The 17280-nt window shown below is 40.2% G+C and overlaps 3 protein-coding genes and 1 long non-coding RNA gene across 4 annotated transcripts; 3 read left to right on the top strand and 1 right to left on the bottom strand.

Annotated features, from left to right (window-relative positions):
* Window positions 1–120: 120 nt before the first annotated feature.
* LOC130694564 (putative ankyrin repeat protein RF_0381) lies at window positions 121–2549 on the top strand. The gene is made up of 4 exons (XM_057517637.1): window positions 121–338; window positions 402–898; window positions 978–1093; window positions 1186–2549. Exons 1-4 carry the CDS (start codon window positions 133–135, stop codon window positions 2506–2508), a joined length of 2142 nt encoding a protein of 713 aa, XP_057373620.1. The 5' UTR covers window positions 121–132; the 3' UTR covers window positions 2509–2549.
* Window positions 2550–3676: 1127 nt separating this feature from the next.
* LOC130694604 (uncharacterized) lies at window positions 3677–4189 on the bottom strand. Its single transcript, XR_009002094.2, has 3 exons — window positions 4091–4189; window positions 3911–4034; window positions 3677–3830 (listed from the first exon to the last, which is right to left on the bottom strand). It is a non-coding gene; the product is annotated as an uncharacterized LOC130694604 (long non-coding RNA).
* A 638-nt stretch (window positions 4190–4827) lies between these two features.
* On the top strand, window positions 4828–5992 carry LOC130695451 (serine/threonine-protein kinase/endoribonuclease IRE1-like). The gene is made up of 4 exons (XM_059496181.1): window positions 4828–5084; window positions 5151–5647; window positions 5729–5879; window positions 5938–5992. Exons 1-4 carry the CDS (start codon window positions 4828–4830, stop codon window positions 5990–5992), a joined length of 960 nt encoding a protein of 319 aa, XP_059352164.1.
* A 1146-nt stretch (window positions 5993–7138) lies between these two features.
* Window positions 7139–9036, top strand: LOC132088144 (putative ankyrin repeat protein RF_0381). Its single transcript, XM_059496179.1, has 2 exons — window positions 7139–8446; window positions 8918–9036. The coding sequence occupies exons 1-2, from the start codon at window positions 7417–7419 to the stop codon at window positions 9034–9036; spliced, it is 1149 nt and encodes a 382-aa protein (XP_059352162.1). The 5' UTR covers window positions 7139–7416.
* The last annotated feature ends 8244 nt before the right edge of the window (window positions 9037–17280 follow it).

Here is a 17280-nt window from a genome sequence, read left to right as displayed (position 1 = left end):
TGATTATCTAATATCAAATTCTAACCTAGCAACTTGCACACGTCCCTGTTTCGCTAGTCTTCAAGTGCAACTCAATGAGTGAATTGAAACGTTTTCGCATCAAATACTGCCGCAAATAAAAACGTCACTAAAATGCAGTACGATTCGACGAATATTTTAGGAAGTGGTAGATACGGTTTCGTGTTTCTTGGTACATTCAAAGGCCAAAAAGTTGCAATCAAACGGATTCAGCTGATTGGTGAACAAGTCAGCCCAGACAACGAGCTTAAAGCCCTTCAACAATTAGACCATCCAAATGTTCTCAAACTCCTTCATTTCGAAAGAGATGAACATTTTAAGTAAGATTTTTTTAACGTCATTTTGAATGAGAAACAGAACCTGTACATTTATTGGCCTTTTAGATATTTAGTTTTGGAATTTTGCGACGCATCATTGGACAAGCTGTTCTTAAAATCGGACGATCATAGGAAATATAAAGGACCTATACCACTCCCTATCAAAATGTTCCTACATTTAGCGACAGGCCTTGCCTATACACATTTGCGGAATTTAATTCACCGAGATATTAAACCGGCAAACATTTTGATTTCCGTGAAAACGACTGACCAAGGCGAACAAGCCACGTTGAAGTGGGGTGGTTTTGGATTGTGCCGACCCGTGAATGAACGAAGAAGATTCACAATGAGTGGAATCAAGGGAACTCGATTTTGGTTAGCTCCTGAGTTGTACGAAATTCTGGATAACCACGTCTTGGACGGACAACTGGGCACAGTCAAAAGCGATGTTTTCGCAGAAGGCCTCGTCTTCGGTTACATTCTCTTGAATGGAAACCACGTCTATGGTCCAGACGATGAAATTGTGACAAACATCAAACAGAATATACCGATTAATATGGAGAGTAAGTTTCTAATTACGTACGGCCAATTTCGCAAACACACACTCACTAATGTTAAGCCATTTAATATGTTTCATTTTAGAAATTCATAGTTTGCATTGGGCACGCAGTTTGTTAACAAAAATGTTGACCACCACCCCTGCTGAGAGAATCGCATCAGGAGATGTCGTTACTGAACTTAAATCCATTCAAACGAAAGTAAAAATCTTGTGCAAATTAAAAAGCTATCAACGCGAATTAGTCGTAAAAATGATTTAACGCGATTTAACTCTAATTTTCGCTTTACTTAGCTTGCCGATGCAGAAAACAAATTGCTTCAGCTATTGGCCGACACCAGTGAAAAATCAAACTTTTGGGAAACGATCAATTCTTTAGGTCAGCGCGGTATCGATGTGACATCAAAAGACAAAAAAGGATGGAACGCTCTACATTGGATCTGTGCCAAAAGCTCAGGTCGAAACTTGATGGAAGTAATCGAGTTGTTGATACAACACGGAATCGACACAAACGCAAAGAGCAACGAAGGACAGAGCGCATTACACGTTTTGTGCGCAAACAATTCAAGCCCCCATTTAACTAATGCAATAGAATTCCTAATCCAAATCGGAATGGACGGGAATGCAGAAGATGATAACGGCTTGAACGTACTCCACACTTTATGTGCATACAATTCGAGCTCAACGGTAATAGACGCAATCGACAAGTTGATCGAACACGGAATCGACGTGAACGTAAGGGATGACGACGGATTAAACGCACTCCATGCTCTCTGCAGAAACAATTCATCCTCAAACTTAATTGGCGCAATGGAAAAGTTAACCCAACTCGGAATCGACGTGAACGCAAACGATGACAACGGAATTACCGCACTGCATTCCCTGTGCAAATTTAATTCATCCTCAAATTTGATTGGCGCTATCGAAAAGTTAATCCAACTCGGAATCGACGTGAACGCAAAGGATGACCGCGGAGTAAACGCACTCCATTTCCTGTGCACATACAATCCATCTTCAAATATAATAGACGCAATCGAAAAGTTAATCAAATTCGGAATCGACGTGAACGCAAAAGATGACGACGGATTTAACGCACTTCATTTCCTTTGCACAAATGATTCATCCTCATATTTCAATGGCGCAATGGGAAAGTTAATCGAACTCGGAATCGACGTGAACGCAAAATGCAGCGGCGGATTAAACGCACTCCAGTTCCAATGCACGTACAACTCATCCTCAAATTTAATTAGTGCAATCAAAAAGTTAAGCCAACATGGAATCGACGTGAACGCAAAGAATGACGATGGAGAAAACGCACTACATGCTCTCTGCAGAAACAATTCAGGCCCAAATTTAATTAAAGCCATCAAACTATTGATCCACCTTGGAATTGATAGACAAGCAAAGAACAAAAACGGATGCAATGCGCTCCATTTTCTGTGCAGATTTAATCCCAGTGAAAACCTATTCGATGCGGTCAAACTTTTAATTCAACTAGGAATTGAGATTAAATCCAACGGTTATGACGCGCAGATTCTTTTACGCAATAATTACAAAAAAGACAACTTGGACGAAATCATAAGATTATTTGACAAGACAGACTCTGCCGGTAGTTAATAAACAAAAACGATGTTGAAATCCATAGCTTTGAACCTAAGGCCAGGGAAACGTAAAAACATCCAATGAAAGGCTGTAGTCACAATTATTTGCTATGGACATTATTATATAACCTGATTAACAACTTAGTCCAATACACTATAGACTGGAAATTGAATTTCAAATAGAATTTCTGACTTGTTTTGAATAAAGTTGGCTTCAATTACACTTGTGCGTATGCGAAAAGCCGTTATGTTAGCAAACTCACAGGTAACACATTTTCTTTTCCAATTCATTTTTCTAACTCATTGCTTGTGGCAAAAATAAACGGCCTAACACAATTTGGCCTCGCAAAAAAAGCGATTATTTCGTGTGAAAAGCTGCGGCTGCATCAAATGGACAGATTTACTTGAGTACATGTACTCGTTTAATAGGTGCTCGATAACATTCTCTAACCTCAACGTAACTTCGAACGCGGTTTCATTATTTACGACTAATAAACATCCGAACATGCCACAAAATTTAACGTTTTCTCGAGCACGACGGAAAACAAGGGTTTTAGGATGAGAAAGCAACCTTTAAAAATTTACTTTCAAATAGTTCCCTAATCAGTACTATCAAATGAAACCGCGTAACAATATGACTTAGCACAATATGGTTACTAACCTTATCATTTCGATCCAATCGCGGCGATGCGTACCGCTGGTTTATATCACAAGTCCTGCAGCAAAAAACAGGGATTCGCTTCGTATAGAAATTTAATATTTCCACCTGCTTCTGCAGAAAATGATACGTCACCCTTTAAGGGACGATAACTATTTAAAATTTATGTAAATACCTGACATATCGCCATGTTAATCGAAACTGGAAATACTGATGTCACATCCAGATTCCGAATCCAGCGCCGTTACGTCATCGTCCGTACTACAAGTTATTTCATTAGACATGTTGGATAAGCGGCTCTTATGGTAATTTGTCGTATCTTTTATCCTTACCATCGACTGGTTTGGTAGCATCTCGCAGCTGCGGCCGGAAATTGGCAAATATTCTAGCATCTAAATGTGGGTTGTAATGATGAGGACAACAAGATGCCGAATGACACGAAAGAAAAAAAAAAAATTAAATGTGGTGACAGCTTTGTCTGAATTAACACTTAGTAACATAAATTTTAGGTGGAACTTACTTTATGTAAGTCAAATGGTCCTGAGTTTGGCGGTTCAATTGGTATCATCTACGCCATTGCCAATGATATGGATTGTTCCCTCAATGAAGTTGGTTTTGCGCACGCCGTGCAGGACATGGTAAAAGAGTACGGTGGGGTAATGGTGTTCTCTGCTAACGTACTGCATAACAAGAAATTCATCAGACAACTTATCGGGAACAATCAAATTCTATGAAAAAGAAAATATCAGAATTTCTCGACCTGTGTCTTAACGCCGTCACATTTCCTTGTTGTGCAGTTGTGGCGATTTGAAAATGTTGCACGTGACGTTCGTCCATTCGTCGGAAACCGATCATTCCGGTTAAATCAGAGAAAAGCACATTCCCTAGAATTGAATAGTTTAATTAGTTTGCCGTGGCGTTATTTGCGTTGAATAAATACTTGTTTATATTCGTGGTCCATTTTTCTTTAACACTGTCTTAAATACGCCTCATTCCACGCAGAAAGGCATCAATTTGGGTGTTACTGAAGACAAATTGAATTTCCGTTGGGTTATTAAACAGCTGGTGTCCTTACAAAACATTTCATTTGATTGGCGTAGAAATGTCGGAACTAGAAATCCACCTGTATAAATAATTTGAAAAGCTCGTTTCAGTTACGTGATGGTAACAACAGTTCGAACCAACTCCATTTCAATCGTTAACAATTCAGTATTCCAAATCCAAAGCATGCAATAATATGAATATGCCGCCATTGCTCTTTAGGCAGCGGGAAAGCATACGGCGTGACCAACATAAACGAAATCACGTACAAAGGGAAAGCGCAAAACACGGCATTTGACGATAACAAATGTTTGCTATGTAGAAACTCGTATCAATGCAAAATAACAGTTGAAGCGACGGACTTAATTCCGTTCTGAAAACGTATAACTTGCTTTCTATGGCATGAAAATTATCGGGCGAAACTTTAACGATAAGCATTCCAACGGACTTGATAAATATGTCAGGCGGATTGCAGTAGTTTCCCAAGACTTCAACTTAAGATATGTTCAACCAACAACCTAACTGATAACCTTAAAGCGATTTCAGTCTATATGTCTAGTATCAAACTCTCCCCTAGCAACTAGCACACGTCCCTGTTTCGCTAGCATTCAAGTGCAATCAAAGAAGTGAGTTGAAATGTTGCCTTCGTCTTCAGATACTGCCGCAATTGAAAACGCCACAAAAATGCAGTACGATAAAAAGGATCTTTTAGGAAAAGGTGAATACGGTTCAGTGTTTTTTGGTACATTTAACGATCAAATGGTAGCAATCAAACGGATTAAGCTGGCTGGTCAAACAGTGCACCCAGCTGACAACGAGCTTAAAGCTCTTCAACAATTAGACCATTCGAATGTTGTCAAACTCCTTCATTTCGAAAGCGATAAACATTTCAAGTAAGATTTGTTTTTAAACGCCATTTTGAATCAAAAACAGAACCTGTACAGTTATTGACCTTTCAGATACTTTGTTTTGGAATTTTGCGACGCATCACTGGATAAACTGTTCTTAAAATCGGATGATCGTAGAAAATATAAAGGACCTATACCACTCCCTATCAAAATGTTACTCCATTTAGCTTCGGGTCTTGCCTATATCCATTCCAGGGATTTAATTCACCGAGATATTAAACCGGAAAATATTCTGATTTCTGTCAAAAGGACTGACCAAGGCGAACAAGCCACGTTTAAGTGGGGTGGTTTTGGATTGTGCCAACCAGTGGATGAACGAGGAACATTTACAATAAATGAAATTATAGGAACTCGATTTTGGTTAGCTCCCGAGTTGCACGAAATTATGATTAGCAATGACCTGGACGGAAAACCGGGTATACTCAAAAGCGATGTCTACGCAGAGGGCCTGGTCTTCGGTTGCATTCTCTTGAATGGAATACATCTCTACGGTTCAGATGATGAAATTATAACAAATATCAAACAGAATAAGCCGATTAACATGAAGGGTAAGTTTCTATTTAAGAATGGCCATTTTCCAAAAAATGCATAGCCACTAACGTTAAACCCTTTAATGTGCTTCATTACAGCGATTCATAATTTGCATTGGGCACGTAGTTTGTTAATACAAATGTTGACCACTAAACCTACTGAGAGAATTGCATCACGATATGTCGTTACTGAACTTCAATCCATTGAAACGCAAGTAAGAATCTTGTGCAAAATAAAAAAGCTATTAACGTGAATTCATCGTTAAAATCATTTAATGCGCATTAACGTTAATTTTCTGTTTGTTTAGCTCGGATGGAATGCTCTACATTGGGTGTGTTCGAACAACTCAAACTCAAACTTAACGAAAGAAATTGAGTTATTGATAAGACGCGGAATCGACACAAACGCAAAGAGCAACAAAGGAATGAGCGCATTACACGTTTTATGCGAATACAATTTCAGCCCTTATTTAACTGATGCAATTGAATTCTTAAGCCAATCCGGAATAGATGGAAACGAGAAAGACCAAAAAGGCTTTAATGTACTCCAAACTTTGTGTGCATTTAATACAAGCCCAAATTTGATAGGCGCAATCGAAAAATTAATCCAACTCAGAATCAATGTGAACGCAGTGACCGAAAGAGGCGGATATAACGCACTACATTTACTCTGCAAAGAAAATACATCCTTAAATTCAATTAGTGCAATCGAAAAGTTAATCCAAGTCGGAATTGACGTGAACGAAAAATGTGACGACGGATTAAACGCACTCCATCTTCTCTGCACAAGCGAGAAATCCTCAAATTTAACTGGCGCAATCGAAAAGTTAATCGAACTCGGAATCGATGTGAACGCGAAAGATAACGACGGAGTAAGCGCACTCCATTTCCTGTGCGTAGCCAATTCGTCCACAAATTTAATTGGCGCAATCGAAAAGCTAATCGAACTCGGAATCAACGTGAACGCAAAGGATATACACGGAGAAAACGCACTCCTTGTCCTGTGTAGGTTAAATTCATCCACAAATTTAACTGAAGGAATCGAAAAGTTAATCGAACTCGGAATCGATGTGAACGCAAAGAATAACGACGGAGTAAACGCACTCCATTTCCTGTGCGTAGCCAATTCGTCCACAAATTTAATTGGCGCTATCGAAAAGCTAATCGTACTCGGAATCGACGTGAACGCAAACATCGGCCCCGGATTCACCGCACTCCATTTGCTATGCAGAAAAGAAAAATCCTCAAATGTAATTGGCGCCATCGAACGTTTACTCCAAGGAGGAATCGATGTGAACGCAAAGGATAACAACGGAGAAAACGCACTCCATTTCCTGTGCACATACAATTCATCATCAAATTTAATTAGCGCAATCGACCGTTTACTTCAAGGAGGAATCGATGTTAAAACAACAAACAACGTCGGACAAAATGCACTACACAATTTATGTGCGAAAAATTCAAGCCCTTATATAACTGATGCAATCGCTTTCTTAATCCAAATCGGATTGGATGGGAACGCAAAAGATAAAAACGGCTTGAACGTACTCCACATTTTATGTGCACACAATTCAACCGCAAAGTTAATTGATGCAATCGAAAAGTTAATTCTACTCGGAGTCGACGTGAACGGAAAGAGCGACAGAGGCGGACATAACGCACTCCATATTCTCTGCACATACGGAAAAACCTCAAATTTAATTGGGGCAATCGAAAAGTTAATCCAACTCAGAATCGACGTGAACGCAAGGTGCGACAACGGTGCAAACGCACTCCATTTCCTCTCTATGTTAAATTCATCCTCAAATTTAATTGAGGCAATCGAAAAGTTAATCCAACTCGGAATCGACGTGAATGCAAAGGATAACGACGGAGAAAACGCACTCCATTTCCTGTGCAGATACAATTCATCATCAAATTTAATTAGCGCAATCCACCATTTACTCCAACTTGGAATCGATGTGAATACAACAAACAACGTCGGACGAAATGCACTACACAATTTATGTGCGAAAAATTCAAGCCCTTATTTAACTGATGCAATTGCTATCTTAATCCAACTCGGTATTGACGTGAATGCAAAGAGTGGAAACGGGGTAAACGCACTTCATTTTCTCTGTACAAACGAAAAATCTTCAAATTTAATCGGGGCAATCGAAAAGGTAATCGAACTCGGAATCGACGTGAACGCAAAGGATGACCACGGAGCAAACGCACTACTTGTCCTGTGCAGGTCAAATTCATCCACAAAATTAACTAGCGTAATCGAAAAGTTAATCCAACTCGGAATCGATGTGAACGCAAAGGATAACGACGGAGTAAACACACTCCATATCCTGTGCATAGCCAATTCGTCCACAAATTTAATTGACGCAATCGAAAAGTTAGTTCAACTCGGAGTCGACGTGAACGCAAAGAGCGACAGAGGCGGGCATAACGCACTCCATTTTCTCTGCGCAAACGAAAAATCCTCAAATTTAATTTATGGAATCGAAAAGTTAATCCAACTCGGAATCGACGTGAACGCAAAGGATAACGGCGGAGAAAACGCATTATATTTCCTATGTGCTAACAAATCATCATCAAATTTAATTAGCGCAATCGACCGTTTACTCCAAGGAGGAATCGATGTGTATGCAACAAACAACGTCGGACGAAATGCACTACACAATTTATGTGCGAAAAATTCAAGCCCTTATTTAACTGATGCAATCGAAAAGTTAATCCAACTCGGTATTGACGTGAAAGCAAAAAGTAACGGCGGATTAAACGCACTCCATATACTGTGCGCAAAAAATTCATCCTCAAATTTAATTAGTGCAATCGAAAAGTTAATCCAACTCGGAATCGACGTGAACGCAACGGATAACCATGGATTAAACGCACTCTATTTCCTGTGTGCAAACAAATCATCCACAAATATAATTGGCGCCATCGAAAAGTTAATCCAACTCGGAATCGACGTGAAGGCAAAGAGCGACTGCGGAAGCAACGCGCTCCATTTCCTGTGTGTTAACAATTCATGCTCAAATTTAATTGATGGAATTGAAAAACTAATCCAACTTGGAATCGACGTGAACGTAAAGGATAACAGCGGATTGAACGCACTCCATATTCTCTGCAAGGAAAATTCATGCCTAAACTTAAATGAAGCCATGAAACTGTTGATCCACCTTGGAATTGATGGTCATGCAAAGGACAAAAACGGATGGAACGCACTCCATTTTCTGTGCAGATTTAATTCCAGCGAAAATCTATCCGACGCGGTTAAAGTTTTAATTCAACTAGGAATTGAGATTAAATCAAACCGACTTGACGCACAAATCCTCTTACGCGACAATTACAAAAACAACAATTTGGAGGAAATCCTAAAACTATTTGACAAGACAGACTCTGCCAGTAGTTAATAAACAAAACCGATGTTGAAATCTATAGCTGTGAACCTAACTCCAGCGAAATGTGACAACATCCAATGAAAGATAGTAGTCATACTTGTTTGCTATCGACCTTATTATATTACCTGATAAACAAGTTAGTTCAATACACCATATACTGGAAATAGAATTTCAAATGACGCATTCCCCACGGCTAACTTATGTGGTCCATCAGATAATGCTAATCTATAGGTGCATGATAGTATTCTCCGGCCTCAATTGTAACTTCGAACGCGGCTTGATTATTTACAATACATAAAGAATCCTTACACGCAATACAATTTTATGTTTGCCGGTACACAACGACGTAAAACACACGGAATTTAGGATAAAAAAAGCAACCATTAAAAAAATGACTGTCAAACAGTCCCCTATCAGCTCTACTATCAAATGCAACCGCGTAATAATGTGAAATAAACAGAATATGGTAACTAACCTTTTCATGTCGACCAAATCACGACCAAGTGTACCGCTGGTTTATATCACAAGCCCTGACGCAAACAGGGATCTGCTTCGTATAGAAATGAACGTTTCCACCTGCTTCTGTAAAAATTGATGCGTCAGCCTTTTTAGAATCGATGCCTGTTGCCAATTTATGTAAATACCTAACATAACGCCATGTTAATCCAGTCCTGGAAATACTGCTGTCATATCCGGATTTCTAATCCAGCGCGGGTACGTCATCGTTCGTACTGCAGCTAAATTCATTGAAAATGAAACAAATTTCGGAAAAAACTGCTTTTCAGCTCTAAATGCTACTTTCTTTTATCTTTTATCCTTACCATCGACTGGTTTGAAGAATTTCACAGCTGTGTGCGGAATGTGACAAGTATCTAAATGTGGGTTTAACGATAGAAAATATTAGGATTAAAATATACCGAATGATGTGAAAGAAAAAGTACTTGGATGTGGTCATTTCTCTGTAAGTCCGGTAATTTTCTCCGAAAAAGCAACCTACCAATTTCTAGAAACCTGCAAACGGTCACCGGAACTATATTATATAATTTTTACAGGTTATTAATATTTTTGTTATTTAAGTAATATTACCTTACTTTTCCCGTACGTTTAAAGTGATGTCAACGGATGCGCGAACGACTGCATTTCTACCTACAGCAACAGTATCTTGATAGACGCAGTAAACTTGAATGGGTCGTAATATCAGATTGGATTGCCTACAGAAAAGAGAGAAGCCAAACGTAATTGGCAGTTAAAGCAATTACTGGATAGCCACGATAATAATAGAAATGTTCGAAAACCATTGGAGATGTGACCTGTGGACCAGAGTCCAACAGAATCTTTAAATATATAGTAAGTATCCAACATTTTTACGTTCAACATAGTCATTTTCAGTCAACAGTACGCAAGATTATAAATAAACAGAGATAATTATGCACATTAACGTTCTTCCAAGTACACACCCTTGTCTCACAATGTGGGGAGTTGAAACAATTATCTTTAAGAAATGATTCTATATCCATGGCCTGCTATCTTTAGATTTGTTTGGAATTTAATCAATATGTGTTTCATATAACTCACTTGTCTCATTTTCGACCTGATAGGCGTTCTGGATATAAAAATCGGCGCAGTTGTGAAAACGAAGCTTTCCGCCATGCATCTGCCTACATATAAGAGCTCCTCACCCATTTCTAGTTTTACTGGACAATTTGCCTAGGTAAGAGGAGGAAATTATTACTCGCGTTAAGTATAAAATCTCGTTATCAAAGTAAGAAATAAGACATGGTTAACCACTAAAACTTTTTTTGGAAGAAAATAGACAATTGAAAATTGGGCTTAATATAAAAATTATAAATGAAATAGATAAAACTCTTGTAGTACACGAATATAGATTGGCATTCTCAAAAAAAGCAAATGAATGTCTTACTTTAAACCCTGATGGATTACATCACTTCTGCACATTCCCTGTGTTGTGCAGTAATCAGCTGTATGGCAGTGCTGCGAAACAAGGCAATATAAAACAGCCATCAAATAGTTATCACTCTCCTTGTTTCTCTGTAAAAACAAATAAACATTTGCTTGGATTACATATTCTACTTTAATTTAACATGCACTGCTTGGAAGAGGAACATAACAAAGGTTTGAAACATGAAAGTGTTGGACTACTCTTCGGTGAAATGATCATCCTCGGAAAGAAAATTTCCCTCTAGACAGCTGGATTCAAATCCAAAACGACATAAACTACTTCAGGATATTTAAAACGCATTACAAAAGAGAGAAAAAAGGTTAGAGTAAAAATGGTTCAAGCATGAAAAATTCCAAGAGTTAGATCAAAAGCTTAAGCCTCATTCGTCTTTAACTTATTATTCTTACCTAGACATGTCCCTAAAGCTAATACTTCAGCTAACGTTTGCCTTAAGCGGGCAGATATCTTGTAAAGCCCTTCAAACTAAATGATGCTTTGTAGCAGTTCAAGTTCACCAATGAGTTACTAGAGGCACATCACTTTTGGATACCAATCCATTTCTTGTTAAACATTTCTAGGAAAAGAATTTCTGGAATTTTGATTTGCAAATTTTGTTATTTCCGTGTTACCTCTTGTTCTCATCATTGAAGTGGTAGATTATGTTTAATGAGGTTTCTTACTTGTCCAACCAAACGATTTACGGGTTTCGGCAATGTACTACTATGCTCTTCTTGCTTAATCCACTACACATTTCAGCAATTAGATTTAGGGTTCCCCGCACGTGTGCTAATCAAAACCTTTACCCTTCCAATAGAATTGTCTTTAATTTTGAAATGTTTGTAATCCTCTTATTTTTGGCTACTTATAAACTACAATGGCACAACTAGAAAACGACTATGAAAATAAAAATTCTCATGTCGAAAATTTATAAGCAGTACACGCGCCTCAATGTACAGAATTTCAGATTTAAGAAAACTGTAACAAGTCGCCATTTCTACACATTTCTAAATGACTCGTTCCACTTGGCAAAGACGGAAGTCGCTGGGACATTGCCAGATGATCTTATTTCGAACAACATTTTTGAAAATCTAGATATGGCATCGCTGTGCGAAAATAGTTGAATAAAAAGACGCCAGAGGGCTAGGCTCTTCTAAGCGCGCGAAGTATGAATCACATACAGAAAATCCTAACCGATCAACAAAATTTACTAAGAATCTGATTCAAATATTAATTTTTAAATTCATCTCAAATACTTTCCTTTTCAGTAGTCTTCAGTTGCATTAATCTGCACCAGACTTAAAAGAATAATTTAAAATCTAAGTTGCTTCTACGGCATTTATTCGTGTTTTTTTTATGAATCAACTTTACATAAAGAAAAACTGTACATCAACATAAAAAAAAGACGCAATAAACAAAAGGGAAAAAACTAGGGTCAAAACAGATGGACATGTTGTAAAAACAATATGGTGGAAAGAAAACAGCAGCACGAGGGTTCACGTTTGGAAGGAAGCAATTTGAGCATTCGTCCGTTGATAATTGTTCATTTTTGTGTCCATTTATGTCTCCGGGAAAAAAAAGACAAGATAAGAGACAAAACATAAAAAAAAACATTAAGGAATGGAGAGAAAAAATTGGCATGCATCGAGAAGTACAGAGTTGCGATGGATTTCATTGAAAGAAATCCTCTGTTTGAATTGCAATATTTCTTCTCACGTCCTATATACAAACACGAGTTTTTTTTTAGAGACATTCGGGAAGGATGAGGGGGTAACGTCAGGAGGGTGGACAATGTTGTTTCTTATGTACACGACGCTTGAACGGAAATGGTCACAAAACAGTTAGAAAACAAACACAAAAAATATTGTATAACTAGTCGATGATGGCGACATTCGAATAAAACATCGCACAATTTTTTTTTTAATTTTAATTTTTTTTCGAAAATGAATTTGTTGTCGGTTATGCCATCGCTTTTTTGAAAATCAAATAGAACTTCATTATTAATTAACTATTTATAACACGACCTCTAACTGATCAGTATTCCCTTCTTTCCGTTTTTGTTTTTCCCTTCATTTCAGCGAGATCAAAATGGCGACAAAACAAATAACAGGCAGGCAATTCCCACATTCCCCATTAGAGGGCAGCACATGAATATCCTTCTTTGAGCCTTCCTATCACAATCCAAACTCAATTCTTATAAAAACCAAATTGGGAAAATTTCTTTTTTGTTTCAGCCAATCAACCAAAAAAAGATGGCGGCCATCAGAGGTGATGAAAATGGTGATGATTGTCGTCGCTCCGTTAAATGGTAAAACCTCGAAAGGTGTTTTGGCACACACGGCGAAAACGTAGTCAGGTCATTCACTTCCGATTTTAAATTAGATCGATGCGAGAGAGGGAGACGAAGGGAGTGTGCTGTTGTACAACATCTAATAATCGTAAATCTTTAAAGAAATAATAATATTAGCATCTCTTCTAGACGATGATCTCGCGGATGACTCTGCGATTCCGCGAATTGGGCGTCGAGTAGCCACTCTCGAGCGATTCGTCGAACGAGAGGGAAATGTGCTGCGGTGGCGCCATTTGTTGTTGTTGTTGCTGTTGTTGTTGTTGCTGGTGGTGTTGCTGCTGTTTCACCTCCTCCGGCTCGGCCTCCATGTAAGGATCTGACAAGCCACTCACGTTGTGATATGTTGATTCTAAGAACGAATTTTAAAGAAAAATCAGCGTCATCATTCACGTGAAATAAATAAGAAAAGAATATACCGAGATGGTCCATGCGTTTGCCGTTCTTGTGGACGGCGGCGTAAGGATCGCCATTGGCCGTCACGACGCCGTAATTATTGCGCTGCATGTAATCATCGCCGGTGCTGGGCGGGTAGTGACTGTAATCTTCAAATCCACCGTATCCGCCGTGAGTCATTGGGTCATAGTGGTACGATCTGTCCGGCAGCGTTCCATTGCCCAGTTGATGATCGCCTCCGTTCACTCCGCCAACGCCGCCATTTTGGCTGGCCAATTTCAATTGCCACAAAGAGTCTTGAGAATTGACAGAGCCGCCATTGTTCGAATTGGAATAACTGTGTTCCGTGTACGCCATATTGACCCCTAAATTTAAAGTTAATCCATTATTTCAAATAAATCAAAATGAATCAAATTTAAATGGGACTTACAATCGCCGTTGGCATGTCCGTTATTCTGAGCGCTGGCCACAGCGTAGCCATAGCCATTTTGGGTGGCGTAGAGGGCGTTCTTGCTGGCCGCGTCGTCCAGCATACTGCCGTGGCTCGTGTCCATCAAACTAGCGTCGCGTCCCTTATTCTCCAGTCCGGCGTAGTAAGGCGGAGGCGGCTGCTGCTGCTGTTGCTGCTGCTGGGTGGTGATGGTCGGACGGGCCGAATGGGCCTTCTCCATTTCCAGCAGCTTCTTTAATTTTTGCGCCCGTCTGCGACGATAGCAATAAAAGATGGCGAACAAGACAAAGACGAGAGACCCAACAACGCAAGCCACGATGATGGCCACCATGTACTTGGCCGGCAATTCAGTCAGGGCTTTAGTCGGCTCTTGAATGAGGTCGCCCGTCACGGCCACCACGGCCTCGCTGCACAGCGTCGTGTTCATCTCGAGACACAATTTAATGCGCACGTCATCGACGTCGTCCTTCACCAAGTCCAGCACTTCGCGGCTGACGGGCGATCGGACGGAAATCTTTTGCGAAAGGGCCCAATCGCCTTCGATGCGGCTCTCCACCATGGCCATCAAGGGCAATTGCGAGTCGACGTTGAACGAAACCGTCTTCGTTTTGGGCTCGAACGTCACTTGTTTCGGCTCGGGAATGCGGGACAGATCGACGACGGTAGACGCCGTCAACGCATTACTCACTGCGCTCTTGCCTTTTGTATTCTCTGCCCGGACCTGGAACGTGTACGATTGCAACTGTTCCAGGCCTCGAATAACACAAGGATTTGCATACTGACAATCGTCTTCTTGTTGCTGGCCAGCATCGCTGCTCGATGAAACGGCCCGATAGAGGACAGTGTAAATGGTATTTTCAAATCCGCCATTAAATCCTTCGTCCCATTCGAGCGTCAGCGAATCATAACCCGACTGGACAACCCTCAAATTGGTCGGTTTCTCCGGTGCGCTGGTCGCTTGCAGACGGACAGCGTCCGCATTTTCGCCTTCAGCGTTCCACATTTTGCAAGTGTAATCGCCGTAGTCGGACTCTTTGACGTCGTTGATTCGCAAAATGCCCTGGTAGATGTCGTGACCGTTGTCCGTCATCGACATCACGTTCATTTCGTATTTGCTGTCGCCGCCGATGATGGGCACGTCGCGCAGGGACCACTCGAAATTGGGTCGCGGATAAGCCTGGACTTGGCACAGCAACTGGACGCTGGACGATCCGACATTAGAGGCTACTTTGGGCCTGTGATCCAGCAAAATGGGTGCGTGTTCGATCTTCAACGTCAAGGTGGACTCGATGCGTCGGATTTGATTTTCAAAAGCGCATGTATAAACACCTCGATCATCGGCCGTTAATTGAGACAAAGCCGGGCGTTCGGATCCGTGAAAACCAAGTGTCGAACGAACGGTAAGGATGGCGTTTCGACCTTCAGACTCGTCCGTCACTAATTCGTAGTCGTCTGAACTGCTGCCGAGCAACATCTCGACTCCGTCCTTGAGCCACGTGATGGATGGCTTCGGTTTGCCCTGGGCAGAGCACGTCATATTAAAATCAGCGTCTTGCGCTTTTTTCTGCAAGACGGGCGGCAACTGGCCGATGAAGCGGGGCGGTTGCACAAAATTTGAAACACTTCCAAATGAACGTAACTGGAAACGCTAGTGCCCAGGTCGCTGTTCGGCTGGCAATAATAAGTGCCTTCGCTGTTTTGACGGGCCAAAAGTACATTAGTTTGAATAAAACGTAATAAACAAATGAAATTTACTAAAATCGTTCCTCACTTGAGTGGTACTACGTGCAAATTGAAGCCAGGGAGCACGATGAAACATGTTGACATTTAGAAACTTGATTCAAAAAAAATTACACTTGAATCAAGGGAGAATATTTCGTTCCGAAAACATGTAAATAGCTTTCTTAGACATAAAATCATTGCGCGAAACTTCAAGGTAAAGCTTTGAATTGATTTCACTGGTATGTTAAGCAGATAATCAGGTAGACGGATGCGGTAGTTTCCCAGGGCTTTCAACTTAAGATATGCTCAACAAACAACCTGACTGATAATCTCAAAGCAAGTTCAGTTTTGATTATCTAGTCAAATTCGCCCCTAGCAACTTGCAAACATCGCTGTTTTGCCAGTCTTCAAGTGCAACCCAACGAGTGAGTTGAAAAATTGCCGCATAAAATACCGCCACAAATGAATTGTCTGAAAAATGCAGTACGACAAGAAGAAGGATTTTATAGGAAAAGGTGCATCCGGTTCAGTGTTTTGTGGTACATTTAACGATCAAAAGGTAGCCATCAAACGGATTGAGCTGGTTGGTGAACCAGACAACTTTGTTGACAACGAGCTTCAAGCTCTCCAGCAGTTAGACCACGCAAATGTTGTCAAACTATTTCATTTCGAAACCGATGATACCTTCAAGTAAGATTACTTCTAAATGTCATTATGAATGAGAAACAGAACCTGCACAGTTATTGATATTTCAGATATTTTGCTTTGGAATTTTGCGACGCATCACTTGATCAGCTTTTCTTAAAATCGGACAATCCTAGGAAATACAAAGGACCTATACCACTCCCTATCGAAATGTTGCTTCATTTAGCTTCAGGCCTTGAATATATCCATTTGCGGGGTTTAACTCACCGAGATATAAAACCAGCAAACATTCTAATTTCTGTGAAAATGGCTGACCAAGGCGAACAGGCAACGATGAAGTGGGGTGATTTTGGATTGTGCCGACCCGTGAATGAACGAGGAACATTCACGATGAGTGGAATCAAGGGAACTCTATCTTGGTTAGCTCCTGAATTGTACGAATTAATGGAAAGTAACGGCGACGGACAGCGGGGTACAGTTAATAGCGATGTCTTCGCAGAAGGCCTCGTCTTTGGTTACATTCTCTTGAATGGAATACATCTCTACGGTTCAGACGAAGAAGTTATGACAAACATCAAACAGAATAAACCGATTAATATGGAGAGTAAGTTTCTAATTACGGACGGCCAATTTCACACACACATACTCACTAACGTTAAACCCTTTAATGTGTTTCATTATAGAGATTCATAATTTGCATTGGGCACGTAGTTTGTTAACAAAAATGTTGATTACTAA

The sequence above is a fragment of the Daphnia carinata genome, chromosome 7 (genome assembly GCF_022539665.2).
Source record: "Daphnia carinata strain CSIRO-1 chromosome 7, CSIRO_AGI_Dcar_HiC_V3, whole genome shotgun sequence".
NCBI classification, from domain to species: domain Eukaryota; kingdom Metazoa; phylum Arthropoda; class Branchiopoda; order Diplostraca; family Daphniidae; genus Daphnia; species Daphnia carinata.
The sequence above is the reverse complement of the archived record's forward strand: the minus strand, read 5'-3'. Positions and strand labels throughout refer to the sequence as shown.